Here is a 19,293-nt window from a genome sequence, read left to right as displayed (position 1 = left end):
CAGGCACTGGGTGAAGCAGGAATTAGGTGCAATAAACGGGCACCGCAGAGAAGGATGGAGCAGAGGGAACAGACTTTCACCAACATTACAGCTGGAGTTTCAATTTCAACAGACCATTTTAAGGAGTTGGTGGTGGGGGCAAACACTTTGTGGCATGGGCCAAGGTATAGTAAATATAGGTCCTGCGTCTCAAAGGATCTGACAGCAGCAGTGTCCAATGTAAAGCTGAATGGGGCAATACCAAAATGAAATGATTTGTTCCCCGGGATGGGCCACATGTGAATAAAGACCACAAATGGGGCTTTCCGGGTTGTTGAGTGGGTACCAACAGCCAAAGGTGACAAACGCAACTGCCCCCCCCCCCCCCCTTTGTTGAGTATTGCTAACTCAGACCGCACAGCATAGCCTCATCAGTCCAGCCACATACAACAGACCCTGTGTCCCTGTATAGAGCCTAGAGGTGGACAGCTCTTATTCCCAGTTTCTAGGTTTTGTGAGATGGGTTAACTTCTTATAAACGGCACCTACTGCCCCCTCTCACCCCCCCCCCCCCCTCCCCTCTACCCACTCCCCACTTCTCTGCCCCTCCCCTCCTCCGTGCCCCCCTCCTCTCAGTCTCACCCTCCCCTCTTTCAATGCTGGAAACTCATGAATAGTTTCTCTTCCGGGTCACCCGGGGCGGAAGCAGCGGAGCCGATGGAGCTCTCCTCAGGCCTGAGGGGGGAACAGTATCCGGGGCAGCACCAGCAGGAAAGGCGGATTAAAACCCCGCCCCCTCCCAGAAATGTCTGCTTCCGGGTCAGTGGCGGCAGAGTCTTCTCTAGTATCGGGTGGTGATTGGCTCCTCAGGCCTGCAGGTAGAACAGTGTCCGGGTCAGAGGGGGCAGAGTCAGCACCAGCAGCGGGGTCCAGAGCACCTGAGGGTCTGTCTGTCTGTCCAGAGGAAGGAGGAGCCCTGAGAGTCTGTCTGTCTGTCCAGTGGAGAGGAGGAGTCCGAGGGTCTGTCTGTCTGTCTCTCCAGAGGAAGGAGGAGCCCTGAGGGTCTGTCTGTCTGTCCAGGGGAAGGAGGAGCCCTGAGGGTCTGTCTGTCTGTCTCTCCAGAGGAAGGAGGAGCCCTGAGGGTCTGTCTGTCTGTCCAGGAAGGAGGAGCCCTGATGGTCTGTCTGTCTGTCCAGGGGAAGGAGGAGCCCTGAGGGTCTGTCTGTCTGTCTGTCCACTGGAAGGAGGAGCCCTGAGGGTCGGTCTGTCTGTCCAGTGGAAGGAGGAGCCCCGAGGGTCTGTCTGTCCAGTGGAAGGAGGAGTCCTGAGTGTCTGTCTGTCCGTCCAGTGGAGAGGAGGAGCCCTGAGGGTCTGTCTGTCCGTCCAGGGGAGAGGAGGAGCCTGGCTGCAGTTACCTTCAGTTTCAATTGTAGACACAGCAGGGGTAAGTGAGCCTCTCACAACCATCGTGCAACCTAGGAGGTGTGAATACAGCCTGGAGGGGGGTAGGGGGGGGGGTACTAACCTCACACCATCATCAGGAGTTCAGGGGGCAGGTGTACTAACCTCACACCATCATCAGGAGTGCAGGGGGCAGGTGTACTGGCCTCACACCATCATCAGGGGATGCAGGGGGCAGGTGTACTGACCTCACACCATCATCAGGGGGGAGAGGGGGTAGGTGTACTGACCTCACACCATCATCGGGGGTTGCAGCCTGAGGGTGTACTGACCTCACACCATCATCAGGGGTGCAGGGGGCAGGTGTACTGGCCTCACACCATCATCAGGGGATGCAGGGGGCAGGTGTACTGACCACACACCATCATCAGGGGGAGGGGGGCAGGTGTACTGACCTCACACCATCCTCAGGAGTGCAGGGGAAGGTGTACAGGCCTCACACCATCATCAGGGGGGAGGGGGCTGGTGTACTGACCTCAGACCATCATCAGGGGGGAGGGGGCAGGTGTACTGACCTCAGACCATCATCAGGGGGGAGGGGGGAAGGTGGACTGACCTCAGACCATCATCAAAGGGAGGGGGCAGGTGTACTGGCCTCACACCATCATTGGGAAGTGCAGCCTGCAGGTGAACTGACCTCACACCATCATCAGGGGGCGCAGGGGGCAGGTGTACTGACCTCACACCATCATCAGGGGGGGGAGCAGGTGTACTGACCTCACACCATCATCAGGGGATGCAGCCCGCAGGTGTATGTCTAATGTTTAATTGTGAGACGACATGGCCCATTGTTATATATGAATCCCTTCATTTAGCCATGGCTCTTTAAAGAACATTGCAATATGATATTTAAACACCCATATTAACAGTGTTTAGATCCAAGCAACATGTCCCAGAATGCTATGTATCCTTACTGAAATTCAGGACTTGAGGTGTACTGTGCAAGGGGGTCACTTTGTGACCTTATTATAATACATCAAAGATTTAGTGTGGCCTCAGTGTGTGGTCTTAACTCCTTTATATCCCCAATGGGAAACAACCTTTACATTACGTCGCACTACACTTACAACGCAGGCATTACATCGCAACATCCTTTACAACGCATGAAACTACAATGCAGGCATTACAACGCATGATACTACATCGCAGTTCACTACTACGCAGGCATTACAACGCATACCATTACAACGCATACCATTACAACACATACCATTGCACCCCCCTGGAGTTAGAATAGACATTTTACCCCTACACTACCCAAGACTTACCCTACTGTTAAACCCCCTGTGGTTAGAATAGTCATTTTACCCCTACTGTTGCAACCCCAGGAGTTAGAATAGTTGATTGTAGCCCCATACTATCCAATACTTACCTTAAATGCAATGTAATGGTATGCATTGTAATGGTTTGCGTTGTAAAGGTAGTATGCGATGTAAAAATGTGATGTGTCATGCAATGTAATGGAATGCGTTGTAGTGGATGTTGCAATGTAAAAACTGCCTTGTAAGTGCATGCGTTGTAAGTGCATGCATTGTAAATGTATGCGTTGTAACGTCATACATTCGTCCAGAATGGGTCCGTTTGTACTTGTTACTCATTTTCACGAATACCTGCTCAGACCTTGATTTTTAATGTTTGTATTCAGTGGGAGGTTGTCTCTGCAATGGATTAAGAGGTTTGCTAGGAGGAAACAAAAGCATATTTTTACAGAACAATATTAGTTTCTTTTCTCAGAATGCATGACTTTATTAAGCACCTTTGTCCACAGTTCTGTACATTGAACCCTTTGATATCCGGACTTTGTTGCCTAAAGTAAGGTGGTTGTTTTATTCATAACTAGCTACCCGTCCCGACGTTGTCAGGGTATAAAAAAGATTTACCTGAAGGACCGCAAACTTTACCAAACGCTACGATTTGATTTGATTTAAAATTATTTCTAGAGCGCACGTATACCAGCGGTTTCTTGGCGCTACCCCACCACTTTCCAATGCAGCAGGTGTCTTAGAATGCACATGCCCACACACAACAACGCTGAAGGGCACGCACACCTCACGACGTGCACGAACGCTAATCTCATCACAGTGAGATTAGCGTTTGTACATGTCCTGAGGTGTCCGTGCTGTTCAGCGTTGTTGTGTGTGGGCATGTGCATTCTGAGACGTGTGGGCGTGTGCATTCTGAGATGCCTGCGTTTATCCCCGGTTGAGATCGGTAACGCTTATGGCCACAAAGGTTGCTTCGCAACATATGATATTAACACCGCCTGAATGGCAATGTGCGTGAATGCGGCGCACCTTGTGTCTTCTATACGGACGTGTGAGAAGTGATTATAACTCGTGAATGGAAAGGCACGCTACTGAATGACGGCGCCATTTTTTTGTTATAAAATTTGTGGCAAGCCCCTCTGAGAACGCTGTTGTGGTACGCCCCTCTCACAAAGTATAATGTGTGTACTTTGACACGGCTACGACCACGCCCCGACAAGCCCACGGCCCTCTGAGCATGTAGTTTGACACACCCACGCCCCTCTGACAGCGGTTACGGCCACAAACTAAAATGTGTGTAGTTTGACACGCCCACGAATACGCCCACGCCAACGTCCACGCCCATAAGGGACTACTTTACCCCTAAGGTTCTTTGACGTTTCTAATGTATATGGTGGCCACCTGTATAGCCTATGTCCATCTGCTGCAACTCCCCTTTCCAATGCTGTATTGGGTGTTGTGATTGGTGCTGTACTTCTTGAGTTTACCCGCCTCAAAGGTTTCAGCTTTCTTTTTATAATAGTAGTATGGACTAGCATATGAAGCTGACTTCTAGTTCGTTGATATACTAATGATTTGTGGGGCCCGGGCAACACATATTTGGGGCTTCCTATTCGGAATACATTTGAATTTATTACCGCTTTTAGGGTCATTGAAGTCCGTTTGATGCCCCAAAAATATTTAATTGTGTTAAGCCTTCAGAACCCGGGGCCGGCAAAAGCATCTAAAAGCCCAAGCTGATTAGAGTCCTCCAGCCAAGTACTATCAAAGAAGCTTGAACAAACATTGATAAAGATATTTCTTATCGCGTTTGTCTATATTTTTTCTTGCAAAAAGGTTTTATGTGGCTGTCCAGTCAGCTTGTTACTCCGATTGCAGGAAATCCTGTTATGTGTTCTAAGTTTAGTGGACTAGTGCATAACATTACAATAAAAAGACTTATACATAAACCACTTGAAAGTGTAGCTTTAGTTGCTGAATATTTGTAATTACAAATAAATCCCCTTTCACCATAGGCATTCCTGCTGCAGCAGCGAAAATCCAAGCACTGATCTCAATCAATCAATCACATTTATAAAGCGCGCTACTCACCCGCTAGGGTCTCAAGGCGCTGGGAAGGGGGGGCGCTACTGCTCGAAAAGCCAGGTCTTGAGGAGCTTCCTGAAGGAGAGATGGTCCTGGGTGAGTCGCAGGTGGGTGGGGAGGGTGTTCCAAGTCTTTGCCGCCAGGTAGGAGAAGGATCTTCCTCCGGTGGTGGCTCTGCGGATCCGTGGGATGGTGGCGAGTGTGAGGCTGGTGGAGCGGAGCTGGCGTGTTGTCGTGTTGAACGTGAGGCGTTTGTTGAGGTACTCGGGGCCTAAGTCGCGGAGAGCCTTGTGTGCATGGGTGAGGAGTCTGAACGTGATCCTCTTGCTGACTCGGAGCCAGTGCAGGTCCCACAGGTGGGCGAAGATGTGGCTGTGTCGGGGGATGTCCAGGACGAGTCGAGCTGAAGCGTTCTGGATGCACTGTAGTCTTTTCTGAAGTTTGGCCGTGGTTCCCGCGTAGAGGGCGTTCCCGTAGTCCAGATGGCTGGTGACGAGGGCCTGGGTGACCGTTTTCCTGGTTCCAGTGGGGATCCAGCGGAAGATCTTACGGAACATGCGGAGGGTGTTGAAACAGGAGGAGGTAACAGCGTTGACTTGTCTGGCCATCGTGAGGGAGGAGTCAAGGATGAAGCCGAGGTTGCATGCATGGTCCGTGGGCTTTGGTGGGGAGCCCAGGGCTGGGGGCCCCCAGGAGTCGTCCCAGGCGGAGGTGGAAGGGCAGAGGATGAGGACTTCCGTCTTGTCTGAGTACAGTTTCAGACGGTTGAGCTTCATCCAGTCCGCGATGTCTTTCATGCCGTCCTGAAAGCTGGCTTTGGCCGAGGCGGGGTCGTTGGTGAGGGAGAGGATCAGCTGGGTATTATCGGTGTAGGAGATGATGTTGAGGTTGTGCTTGCGTGCGATGGCTGCAAGGGGGCTCATGTAGACATGTAGAAGAGGGTGGGGCTGAGCGAGGAGCCTTGCGGTACGCCGCAGATGATCTTGGTGGCTTCTGCGAGGTAGGGTGGGAGACGGACTCTTTGGGTTCTGTCGGCGAGGAAGGAGGTGATCCATTCCAGGGCCTTTCCTTGGATCCCGGCGTGGTGGAGGCGGGTTGCTAGGGTGCGGTGGCAGAGCATGTCGAAAGCAACTGAGAGGTCGAGGAGGATGAGGGCGGCAGTTTCTCCGTTGTCAAGCAGGGTCCTGATGTCGTCGGTGGCTGTGATGAGGGCGGTCTCGGTGCTGTGGTTCGCTCGGAATCCGGATTCCGAATGGTTGAGGGAGCCGGTCGTCTCGAGGAAGGCTGTCAGCTGTGTATTGACGGTTTTCTCGATGACTTTAGCGGGGAAGGGGAGAAGTTCAAGTTCAAGTTCTAGAATTTGTATAGCGCACTACTCACCCAGAGGGTCTCAAGGCGCTTGAGGGATGGTGGGCGCAATATTTATCGAATAGCCAGGTTTTTAGCTGCTTTCTGAAGGAGGGGTGGTTCTGAGTAAGGCGAATGTGAGTGGGGAGAGAATTCCAGGTTTTGGCCGCTAAGTAGGAGAAGGATCTTCCTCCCATGGTGGATCTGTGGATGCGCGGGATTGCAGCGAGGGCTTGACTGGAAGATCGTAATTGGCGGGTGGTTTTGTAGAAGGACAGTCGTGTGTTGAGGCATTCGGGTCCTAGGTTGTAGAAGGCCTTGTGTGCGTGGGTGAGGAGATGGAACGTTATTCTCTTGTTGACGGGGAGCCAGTGGAGTTCCTTCAGGTGACCGGAAATGTGAGCTTGACGGGGAATGTCCAGTATGAGTCTGGCTGAGGCGTTTTGGATGCGTTGGAGTTTTTTCTGAAGTTTGGCTGTGGTTCCGGCGTAAAGGGTATTCCCATAATCCAGTCGGCTGGTGACCAGTGCGTGGGTGACTGTCTTTCTTGTTTCGGTGGGGATCCAACGGAAGATTTTTTTGAGCATGCGTAGGATGTTAAAGCATGAAGATGAGGCTGCATTGACATGTCTGGTCATCGAGAGGGAGGAGTCTAGGATGAAGCCCAGGTTACGTGCGTGATCTGTAGGTATGGGTGCCGTACCCAGGGCCGGTGGCCACCATGAGTCGTCCCAGGCAGAGGGGGATGGTCCTAAGATGAGGACTTCCGTTTTGTCCGAGTTTAGTTTTAGCCGGCTGTTCTTCATCCATTCGGCTACTTCTTTCATTCCTTCGTGTAGATTGGTTTTGGCGGTGTTTGGGTCTTTGGTGAGGGAGAGGATCAGCTGGGTGTCGTCTGCGTAGGAGATGATGTTGAGGTTGTGTTGTCGCGCGATGGATGCGAGGGGACTCATGTAAACGTTGAAGAGGGTGGGACTGAGAGATGATCCTTGTGGTACGCCGTAGATGACTTCGGTGGCCTCTGATTTGAATGGGGGGAGGCGGACTCTCTGGATTCTTCCGGCGAGGAACGAGATGATCCAGTCTAAAGCTTTTCCTTGTATTCCGACGTTGCTGAGGCGTTGTATGAGGGTGCTATGACAGACTGTGTCGAAGGCGGCGGAGAGGTCAAGTAGGATGAGGGCAACTGTTTCTCCGTGGTCCAGTAGCGTTCGGATGTCGTCTGTAGCTGCGATGAGGGCGGTTTCGGTGCTGTGTTTGGCTCGGCGGCCGGACTGTGAGGGGTCGAGGGAATTGTTGGATTCGAGGAATGCGGCGAGCTGATTATTGACGGCTTTCTCAATGACTTTGGCGGGTAATGGGAGGAGTGAGATGGGGCGGTAGTTCTTAAGTTCAGAGGGGTCTGCTGTGGGTTTCTTCAGAAGGGCGCTGAGTTCAGCATGTTTCCAGCTTTCCGGGAAGGTAGCGGAGTTGAAGGAACAGTTGATGACATCGCGGAGATGGGGTGCGATGATGGAGTCTGCTTTGTTGAAGATGTGGTGGGGACATGGGTCGGTTGGAGAGCCTGAGTGGATGGAGTTCATCAGGCGGATGGTGTCTTCAGTAGTGATTGGGTTCCAGGTGCAAAGGTTGTGAGAGGGATGTTTTGGTTCGGATGTGGGTGGAGTGGACTGTTCTTCGGACTGGTTTTCAAAGCTGTTATGTATGTCGGCGATTTTGTTGTGGAAGAAAGAGGATAAAGAGTCGCATAGGTCTTGGGAGGGAGTGATGTCGTTGGTGCCGGCGGTGGGGTTGGTAAATTCTTTGACGATGTTGAATAGTTCCTTGCTGTTGTGGGCGTTGTTGTCGATTCGATCCTTGAATGCCGATTTCTTGGTGGATCGGATCAATTGGTGGTGTTTGCGGGTGGCGTCCTTGAAGGTGGTCAGGTTGTCGGTGGTTGGGTTTTTTCTCCAGGTTTTCTCGAGGGTGCAACATAACTTCTTGGATTTTTTGAGGTCATCGTTGAACCAGGGGGCCTTTTAGTTACCTTGTTTGATCTGGTGGTTTTTCAAGGGTGCTAGTTCGTCAGCGCTGTGGGTGATCCATTGTGTGAGTTTTGTGGCGGCTTGGTTTGGGTCCGATGAAATGGCAGGAGGGTTTTGGATAAGCGATGTGGTGAGTTGGTCAGTGGTGATTTTATTCCAGTTTCTTCGAGGAATAGGTTGTGGGGGGTTGTGAGTCGTGGTCTTTTTGTAGCTGAAGTGGACGCAGCTGTGGTCCGTCCAATGAAAAGCTGAGGTGTGATCGAAGGAGTTGTGTTTGCTGGAGGTGAAGATGGGGTCGAGCGTGTGTCCGGCTAAGTGGGTTGGGGTGTCAACAAGTTGTTTGAGTCCGAGATCGGCCAGGTTGTCCAGGAGGGTGGTGGTGTTGCTGTCATTTTTCTTTTCCAGGTGGAAGTTGAGGTCTCCCAGTAGGATGTAGTTCTCGGAAGTGAGGGCATGTGGGCTGATGAAGTCAGTGATGTTTTCGTTGAATTGTGTGCGGGTTCCTGGTGGTCTGTAGATGAGGGTGCCTCTCAGTGTGGTCCTGGGGTCGGTCTGGATCTGGAAGTGAAGGTGTTCGGCAGCCGCGAGGTTGTCGTCGGAGCTGGTCGTGATTCGGATGGTGTTCTTATGGACGATGGCGATGCCTCCTCCAGTTTGGACGGTGCGGTCTTTTCGAATGATCTTGTAATTGTCCGGGATGGCTATGGCGATGTCGGGTGCTGATGAGGCGTTCATCCATGTTCCAGTAAGGAAGGCGACATCCGGCGATGTAGTGTCGAGTAGATCCCAGAGTTCAGTGGCGTGTCTGTGCACCGAGCGGGTGTTCAGCAGGATGCATTTCAGGTAGTTAGAGTCGGAACTGTGTTTGGGGGAAGAGGATTTGGTGTGGATTCTGATGCAGGTGAACTTGCTGGCAGGCGAATGGTCCATGGGTGTATCCTGGTGTAGCTGTGCAGCATTGTGGTGAGCGTCCGGGGTTGAGGGCAAGGAGGGAAGCGGCGTCATACGTTATGCGGGTGGAGTGGGTTTTGCAAGGGCCAGGGGGTCTGGCGCTGGGCGCGGTCCAGGCGCGGACGGGCGTAGACGGCCTAACCTTTGGCGCACCTTCGGCGCGCATAGGGCGCGACCGCTGCGCGTGAACGCTGCGCGCAAGAGCATCTGTCATATGTGGATGGTGGAGGGGGAGGGGCGAGGGAGGGTCAGCTGGGAGGCGGGAGCGGGGTGGAGATCAGGGCAGGGAGGCACAAACAACAACAAACAAAATGGCAGCAAGCCAATAACGTAACAGGACTGGGGCAGGATCGGCAGTAGCGCGAAGCAAATGGCAGTGGCATCGGCACAATCAGGCAAAGTAACTCTGCAGGCAGCACAGCAGCACAAGTAAAAAAGTTACAATCAAGCGCTACGATCAAATGTGCCTCCGCAATTAATTAATTATTAATAGGCAGGCAGGGCAATTTCTCGCTTTCAATTTCAGTGAAATAATTATGCAGGCAATCAATATGAATGAAGTAGTTATGCAGGCAGAAGCAGAGCAGGGCGAGAATCGCTACGATACCAGGTGAGGGCGAGGCGCAGCGTGTGGAGCGACCGCTTCTGCTGGGAGCTGATGTGGCGGAAGTTCTTGAGGTCTGTGGGGTCTGCGGTGGGTTTCTTCAGGAGGGCACTGATCTCTGCATGCTTCCAGCTCTCCGGGAAGGTGGCGGATGCGAAGGAGTTGTTGATGATGTCCCGGAGTTTGGGTGCGATGATGGAGTCGGCCTTGTTGAAGATGTGGTGTGGGCAGGGGTCGGTAGGTGAGCCCGAGTGGATGGGGTTCATCATGTGGGTGGTGTCTTCCGTGCTGACCTGGGTCCAGGCGCAAAGGGTAGTGGTGGGGGGCGTAGGTTCGGTGGCAGGGTGAGGGTTCTGGGCGCCGAAGCTGTTGTGTATGTCGATGATCTTACGGTGGAAAAACATGGCGAGAGAGTTGCAGAGGTCTTGCGATGGCGTGATGTCGTTGTTGCTGGCTTTGGGGTTGGAGAGCTCGTTCACGATGTTGAAGAGCTCCTTGCTGTTGTGGGTGTTGTTGTCCAGTCGTTCTCTGAATGCTGTCCTTTTGGTGGTGCGGATCAGCTGGTGGTGTTTGCGGGTGGCGATCTTGAGGGCTTTTATGTTTTCCGATAACTGGTTGTGGCTCCAGGCTTTCTCGAGGGCACGGCAGGATTTCTTGGAGTCTTTGAGATCGTTGGTGAACCATGCGACTTTCTTGCTGTCGGGATTGCTTCAATGGTTCTTCAGTGGAGCAAGGGCATCCGCGCAGTCGGTGATCCATTGTGTGAGGTTGCGGGCTGCTTCGTTGGGGTCCGTGGTGTTGGAGGGCGGGTTTTGGTTCAAGGAGGTGGTGAGTTGGTCGGTGGTGATCTTGCTCCAGTATCTTCGGGGGGTTTGTTGCGGGCGGTGGTGGGTCGTTGTTTTTCTGAAGTTGAAATGTACGCAGCTGTGATCGGTCCAGTGGAGCTCGGTGGTGTGGCTGAAGGAGATGTGGTTGCTGGAGGAGAAGACGGGGTCGAGTGTGTGGCCGGCGTAGTGGATGGGAGTGTTCACCAGTTGCTTGAGTCCGAGGTTGGCGAGGTTGTCTAGTAGGGTGGTGGTGTTGTTGTCCTTGTCGTTCTCCAGGTGGAAGTTGAGGTCTCCTAGGAGGATGTAGTCAGGGGAGGCGAGGGCGAGCGGGCTGATGAAGTCTGCGATGGCTTCGCTGAAATGTGGGCGTGGTCCCGGGGGTCTGTAGATGAGGGTCCCTCTGAGGGTGGTCTTGGGGTCGGTGTGTATCCGGAAGTGAAGGTGCTCTGCGGCGGTGAGGGTGTCGTTGGTGTTGGTCGTGATGCGGATGGTGTTTCTGTGGACAATGGCAATGCCGCCTCCTGTTTGGTTGACGCGGGCCCTCCGGGTGATCTTGTAGCCGTCCGGGATGGCTATGGCGATGTCGGGGGTTGAGGTGGTGTTCATCCAGGGTTCCGCGAGGAAGGCGACGTCTGGTGCTGTTTTGTCCATGAGTTCCCAGAGTTCGACGGCGTGTTTGTGGACGGAGCGGGTGTTGAGCAGGATGCATTTGAGGTGGTTGTTGCTGGAGGTTGTTCTGGCTAGCGCGGTGCAGGATGGAGTGGATCTCAGGATTTTCGCCATCGCATTTGCGAAAATCGAATAACTTTCTCTTTATTTCTCTTCCCCTGCCTTGTCCATCTCAACTTCTGTATATGTGTAAACCTACAGCTAAATGTTCGTGCGGAAACCCGAGCCGCTTTCAGTGGCGGGCCTTGGCGGTGTCGCAAACCCCAAATCTCAACAACAATCTTTTCGCCGGTTTCCCACAAACAATGCCAGGGACACAAGTATTCCTTTTCAGCGTGTTTTTATTTTAAGCCAAGTCACTCGGCGCATTTCGGAGGCAACCTCCTTGTTCACGAGTACGAGTGCAATGCAAATCACAGTGTTTATACAATATCATGTGAGACACCTCTAGGTAATAGACAGTGACAACAGATTCAAGGTGCTTGAACGTCCTCGGAGCTGGGAAAACAGACTTGTTTAGTCAATGTTGGCAGATACATCGTGAGACATTGCATTAAAATCATCATGCAGTATGTAAATTAAACATTAGCACATTGTTGTTAACCTAAACTATTTCTTGATTTTTTTTACGTGCTATTGCAAAAAGTATTAATTCTGCATCGTCATGTGCGGCACCTTGTCATTTCCAACCAAATAAGTGCTGGCGAAAGTTCACTGTGATTATAAGAGAAACCACGTCATCGGTAATTCTACGCGCTTGGTGTAAAACACATTCAATCATTAGTGCTGGTGACCAAGCACGTAGAATTACAGATGACGTGGTTTATCTTATAATCACACAGAACTCAACTCTGAGTTGAGGCTGGGCAGACCACGCATACACAGGAGAATGTGAGGGTTGAGGCTGAGCAGACCAAGCATGCACAAGAGAATGTGAGGGTTGAGGCTGCACAGATCAAGCATGCACAAGAGAATGTGAGGGTTAAGACTGGGCAGACCAAGCATCCACAAGACAGTGTGAGGGTTGAGGCTGGCAGACCAAGCATACGCAAGAGAATGTGAGGGTTGAGGCTGGGCGAACCAAGCATGCACAGGAGAATGTGTGGGTTAAAACTGGGCACACCACGCGTGCACAAGAGAATGTGAGGGTTGAGGTTGGGCAGACCACGCATGCACAAGAGAATGTGAGGGTTAAATCTGGGCACACCACGCGTGCACAAGAGAATGTGAGGGATGAGGCTGGGCAGACCACGCGTGCACAAGAGAATGTGAGGGATGAGGCTGGGCAGACCACGCGTGCACAAGAGAATGTGAGGGTTGAGGTTGGGCAGACCACGCGTGCACAAGAGAATGTGAGGGTTGAGGCTGGGCAGACCACGCGTGCACAAGAGAATGTAAGGGTTGAGGCTGGGCAGACCACGCGAACACAAGAGAATGTAAGGGTTGAGGCTGGGCAGACCACGCATGGACACTACGGAGCAGATTTATTATTTTTTAGTGCAACATAGTTCAGCAGCTAGGTGCAACGATGTGATGTGCTAGGGGGAGAGAGCCGCGCTGAGCCAAATTTATGAAATAATGCACGCTGCTGCACACTGCCCCGGCACTAGTACACAATCTACCTAGGGCCACACAAAACCTTTACACCATAGGCCAGAGGTGTGTGTGCTGTCTAGCATAGGAATCGTACTGGAAACACACCATACCAGTATAAAATCCTATACATAGAGTAATCCTTAAACACTCCAGAGTTTGTGTTTGTGCTGTAAAGTGCAGGGCAGGTTGTGTTTGTGCTGTAAAGTGCAGGGCAGGTTGTGTTTGTGTTGTAAAGTGCTGGGCAGGTTGTGTTTGTGCTCTGAAATGCAGGGCAGGTTGTGTTTGTGCTGTAAAGTGAAGCGCACATGCAATGTGTGGAGTGTTTGAAGAAGTGACAACGTTTCTCCGTGTTATCACCTGATTCAAGGTTTTTTTAACATAAAATTCACAGACCCTCAGTGCTCTCACAATGCGATATTGAAGCCTTGTACATTTTTCCATATTTCCACGCGTCGCTAATATATGAAGTATCGCGTGTCCATGGTGGTGATAGAAAGGAGGAGTTTATTTCTTACAGAATACTCCACCCACAGATCTTCTTCCTCCTCAGATACTGACACCTTCCAACTCCCTCAGCAGCATTCCACATTGGGTGTTGCCTCAGGGACTCTGGGATGTCACAGCTCTGTTGAAGAGACTGCAAGAAGTTTGCGGTCGAGAGTGAGCCCTGATTATTTGAGGTGTTACATGTAATTGTGCAGATCTGTGCCCACCCTGTGTGTAGGTCTCTGGGAGCTGTGAATGGCCTGGACGAAGTCTAACCTTTCACTACAAAATGTATGGAAGTGATTTGTGTGTGCGAGACAGTGTGTATGTGTTTGTTTGTGATTGGTCGTCTTGGGTGGATACATTATATATGAGCGTGTAAGCGAGTGATCCATCTGATTACTTCTTTCCAGTGTGTAGGTCTTTGTGCCTGGAGATCAATTGTGTTTCACGTGTGTGTGTGCACAGCAGAGCACAATGCCTGTGTAATTGTGCAGCATTGAAGATGTGGTTAAGAGATATCTGGTTTGTCACATTAATCCATTTATAAATGAGGTGTGAGGCTGTACAAGTGAGATTTGGAGTTTGTGTCACATCTGTGAGTACACAATTGAATGGACTTTTTAAAGAGCAATTTATTTTGTGTGCGTGTTTGTTGCAGAACATTTTGCGTGTATGCTGCAAGCATTTTGCCAAAGACAAGCCTGTCTGCTGCCAGGCACACCTGGCTGCATTCGCTGGGACCAGGAATGACGTAGTATACTTAATATTTCTCATATTCTTCATAAGATCTAAAGTCTTTCAGGTACACAGATTTTAGTATCCCCCCCATGCTTGTCTCAACTTTAGAAGCAAATGGCGTGTATGCCAGCCACACATATAGGGTAATCTGGCACTCAACATCACTCAGTGCGGGCCAACAAACAATAAAACTCTTCTACATCCTCAGATTGAGGAGTCGTTAAAAGCGGCTTTACTAAACCCACCCTCCCTAGGCAAAGATAAGGTGGAAATACTCAAATTATTAGAATCTCCTAAGCCGGATATCCTGTTCTTAACTGAAACCTGGTTGTCAGAGGAATCTACTCCAGATCTTCAGAAGCCATACCCGAAGATAACCAGAAGAGAACAAGCTCAGAGGAAGGAGTGAGATAGCAGCAATTATTCACCTGTGGATCCACACTTCTCTTTTACAAATTACTCAAACTGAGGGGGTAGATCTGCTTTCCTTTTTCAAGTTTCGAATTGATGACAACAACTCGGTCTCTAAAGTTAATGAATTTGCTGAATTAATGATGTTGAATTTACACCAACACATCACAAAAAATGAAATCCCTTAGATCTGATCTGGGCGTGTAATTCGAATTGACTGAATATAATCATCCTTCCTTGCATACGGTCCAATCAGTATTTGATCAGCGTTGTATTCCTGTAGATTTTTCAAACTTTATCCCAAAGCAGGAAGTGAAACCATACACACATGGCGATACATTAATACAGAGCCAGTGTTAACAACACTTTCAAACCCCTCCCCTCTCTTCCCATCAATTGAAGACATTCTCTCCAAAGTCAATAATTCACTGTGTGGCTTAGACATGCTAGTGACCCACACCCCGCAAATCCAACCGCGTGTTATAAACCGCACCAGACCAGTGCCATGGTACAAGCCAGAGTTAAAGGAGTCGAAACCTGCATTGCGTCGACACTGGCGGGAAAGGGATGATGAAGAGAGCATAATCACATTTTAAATTGAGGAATATAAAGGCAAACCCGTTCCATGTCAAGTCCTCTTAATAGGCAAAAAAAAATCTTAGCAGCAAATGAAAATTGTTTTTTGATATCCTGAATGATTAGTCGCCCCCAGATGAAATGAGAACTTCCCTGACTCCTGTCGAGGCATTCTGTGACAATCTAAATACTTAACAAAAACATTCTTTACAGATCGTATAAAGAAATACAGCAGCAGTAATTCTGAAGTGGAGTCTGAAAAGAACTCTACTCTCCTTATCCTTGTTTGAAGAAATAAACAGGCTTCATGAATTTATGATCAAGGTCAAATCCGGGTCACCAACTGACCCTTGCCCTCCAGCAGTCATAGAATCTCTGACCTCAGCAATCAATCAGCATTTATAAAGCGCACCCCAAGGGTATCTGGACGCTGAGGGTGCTGCGTCTCCGTCAAGAAGCGAGGTCGTGAGCAGTCCCCTGCAGAGCGTTTTCATCAATTCAGCAGCTCAAGCGAACGTTCCAAGCGCGTTTCAAAATGCTGTAGAGCTCACGATACTGAAAAACCAGGGAGAAGTCCCGGATATAACCAAGAATTATAGGCCAATATCTCTGCTCCCTTAACCTGCAAAAACCATTGGTCAGAGAGCTGTCTTCAAGGGGTTCCAGGCTTTATAACTACACCAGCTCTCAGATAATTCTTATCAATGGAATGTCAGCCTCACAACTCCAGTATCAAAATATGAAGCAATTCGATGATTACTTGATGAGGTTCAATCAGCTAAAACTGAACATTGACCAAACTGAGATTGTAATTTGAAAGAATAAGACCAACGTTTGGAGCCAACTTCACTCAACAACAAAAATGAGATTGTTACCGGAGCCTAAACCCACAGCTAAACGCCTCTGAGTGATAATCGATAGCAATCTTAGCAAGAACCAGCTGCTGGAGCAGTAGGATCTAAATGCAGATTCGTGCTGAGACTGCTTCAGAAACTAACCCCACTCCTCCCACTTTAGCCAAGAAAATCAATAGCGGTGGCCGCAGTCCTATCTAGATCGCATTATGCCAACCGAGTATATGTAAGAATACCCAATATCACCATTCATAGACTGCAAATAATTCACAGCGAACCAACTGGTGTACTACATCCTCTTCAGAGGTGGGCTCGCGCCACACCTATATTGAAATACCAAAGCCACTCCAAAACCCTCTGCCTCAGCCCTAAAGGGGTGAGAGGTCTAGCCCCTCTCTTCATTGCAAACCAGGTGGAAATGCATACACCCGTACATAACCAGAGATCTCCTCGCTTGAATTTACTTGCTATTGCAAAATTACAGAGGATCAGAGCAGGTGGAAGCAGCTTTGGTACAAGTTCCTTTCATCCAGAAATCTGACAGCCCACAAGCCTATTCAGACTAGACTCTTCCCCGTTATGGTTCGTTTTCTCCTCTTTTATGTATTTCTGATTCAGTTCCAAGAAACCCCAGATTAAACATGCTCTCTATATATGCAATGACATAACAAGCGTTTTGTAGATCCTGTAGAGGTTTGGTATGTTGGCGCGTGCTTCAGTCACTGAACCGAATACTGCAAAAGAGAGGTGTACAGTGCAAGTGAGGATGATAGCGCAGTCTTGTCTGCCAGGGTATTATAAACCTTTCATTGCTGCAAGTCTGTTACAGTATGCTCTTTTTGTGGTTGCACAGTGTACAATTTGAGCAGACCAAGGAACAGACGTAATGTTGGAAACACATTTCAAATCCGTGCCTTTCATAATATATGAACTATGTTGCGGGTATTGTGAAATTTTAATGATTCCATTTTTTTCAGGTTTTAGAAATTCGCAATTTTCTCTGATCAGGAGTATTTTGACCTTACTGTCCTGTGATAACGTGTTGACTTTTCTCTTTTCCTCTCCTCCGCAGACACTTGAGACTTGAACATCAATTTACCGGAATGGGCAGAAGACGGGCTCCAGAAAAGAAAGTGACAGCGCAGTGTTCACGTGAATCCGTAAGAGCCACAGTCCCATCTTTACCTCTCCATGACGTCTCAACTTCAAGATCCCGAAATGATGCTCAGAGGGACCAGGACCTGGAACCGCTTTCGGAGAACCTGCCTCACATTATTCTTCTATCCATGCTGGAGGAGTTGGAAGCCAAACTGGATAACTTGCTGAATACTGTGGAGGACGTACCTTCTAGAGTCGCTGGGCTGATTAAGAAAATCTGGATAGAAAAGGATCAAGGTTACCTAGATAATGGTGCAGTGTCTTTGGAGATGGTCTGTCCGGCGAGCATTAGAGATTGTGCTGTTAGCCGGTCTCCTGCGACACCTCAACTGGACAGGCCAGGTGGGCCGAGCTTGTGCCTTCAGCAGGTGTTCTCTGATGGGCTTATACCAAAGCAGGACTGTACGCTCTCTTCTCCGACCAATGTTCAAGGGCGTCCAGAGGAGCCAAACCTTTGTCTACCGCCAATGTTTCTACATCGATGTGACCCACAGCAGGACCAGTGCGTGCAACCTGGGTTTCCAGATGTAAACGAGTTGCAGCCGGACGAGTGCATGCAGCCTGGTTTTCCAGACGTACACGAGTTGAAGCAAGACCGGTGCATGCAAACTGGTTTTCCTGATGGAAATGGAGTACAGCAGGATTGTACTTTATCCAGGTGCCCTCAGACAGATCCCCGAGGCAGATCACTGGAGGTAAGGCGGTGTCTTGACTCAGAATTTGTTGATGGACAGAGACCAGAGCAAGACCACCGCATACAATTGGGGTTCCCAGAAAAGAGGGAACACAATGAGCCCCTGAAGCAAGAACCATCCCCATTGTCTACTAATAGCTGGGACCAGCAACAGAACCTCTGCCCACACCCGCTATTTCCTGATGGACACGAACCACAGCAAAACCACTGTATACAACCCGCGCTGCCAGATGGGAACGGACCTGATGATCCGTTGAAGGAAGAATTGATGTGTTTTGATTTCCAAGATCCACAGGAGAACCGCAGCTTACAACCCGTGTCACCTGATGGGATGTCATCAGACGAACACTTAGAGTCTGGTCTGTTGTCCTTTGATGAGTTGGGGTCACAACAAACCCAGTGCCTACAGCAACACTTATGTTTGAAGCAGGAGCTTCCTTATGTGCAGGATCCAAAAGTGAACTACGACCTAGAGTCAGTGCTTCCTGAAGCACAGGAACCAGAGCAGAACGACGAGCTAGAACAGACCTGTGCAGATGCAGAGGGTTCAGATCAAAAGTACAAGCTAGAACCATTGCACATTGCGGCACAGGATCAAGAGCTGAAATCAAAGCGTCCTGAAGCACTGAAACCAGACCAGAACTGCACGGTGGAACCACTGCACCCTGAGGAGCAGAATTCAAATCTGAAGTACAAGCTAGAACCAGCCTGTACTGATGCAGAGGGCTCAGATCAGAACTACACACTCGAACCACTGCACCCTGAATCACAGCATCAACATCAGAACTGCAAGGCAGAACTGCTCTGTCCTGAAGAGCGGGGTCAGCCTGTGCCCCCGTCATGCCTAGAACTGGACACAATTACTGCAGATGAAGACGCCCCCTCAGACTCAATGGAGACAGGACCAACACAGTCACATTTATTGCCGTCCAAAGCCACCCCAGGTATGTGTTTCGCTATACATGGAGACGCGGAGTGCACTAACACATGTAACCTCTTCAAAATGCATATGGGCAGATTTTAGAAAGTCTTTGAGGGGATTAATATGGTTTGGGTGGAACCCACTGAGAGATACTGACCTCCAGAGTACACTGGGTGCAGATGTGTCCCTGCGTTCTCTGCCTCTGTTTCCACACAGGACTGCATCCTTCCTGTGCAGGAACAGGCCTGGTTATGGGACTCTGCATGAGAGAAGTAGGCCAGTAGCTCTCGTCCTTCCTTGTTCGTCCCCATTCCAGGCTGAGGAACTGGAAATAGAGATATTCATGGGAAGAGTTACTGGCCGGAATCAAACGTAATAGTCGGATGCAAGTGATGTGGTGCTCATTGAGAATAGCAGACATGCGCAGTCCAGAGAGGGAAGTGTTTCCTGTTGCAGAGTTGCATTGGGTAAGACGCAGTCGTCTCCAGATCCTGATATAAAAATCCTAGTCTGTATTCAGCCTCAACAGATACACAAAGTGATTTGTTATGTGACTTGTGAGTTCACCCACCCGCCTTCTAGCTCCGTCCCAAGTGTGCTATGAATGGTTTTAAAGGAAGATAAAAGTAGCCATGATCTC

General features: G+C 50.0%; 1 protein-coding gene across 1 annotated transcript in view; it reads left to right on the top strand.

Moving 5' to 3' along the window:
* Positions 1-988: 988 nt before the first annotated feature.
* LOC147736721 (uncharacterized) overlaps positions 989-19,293 on the top strand; it is a 75,597-nt gene continuing 57,292 nt past the window's right edge. Inside the window, exons 1-2 of the mRNA XM_086952682.1 lie at positions 989-1,423; positions 16,952-18,675. Of these exons, the coding sequence (XP_086808808.1) occupies positions 16,983-18,675 (1,693 nt within the window). The 5' untranslated portion in view covers positions 989-1,423; positions 16,952-16,982. The remainder of the gene's footprint in view (positions 1,424-16,951; positions 18,676-19,293) is intronic.

This window comes from Lissotriton vulgaris, chromosome 1_2 (genome assembly GCF_964263255.1).
Source record: "Lissotriton vulgaris chromosome 1_2, aLisVul1.2, whole genome shotgun sequence".
NCBI classification, from domain to species: domain Eukaryota; kingdom Metazoa; phylum Chordata; class Amphibia; order Caudata; family Salamandridae; genus Lissotriton; species Lissotriton vulgaris.
This window is presented reverse-complemented; position numbering and strand designations above follow the sequence as displayed.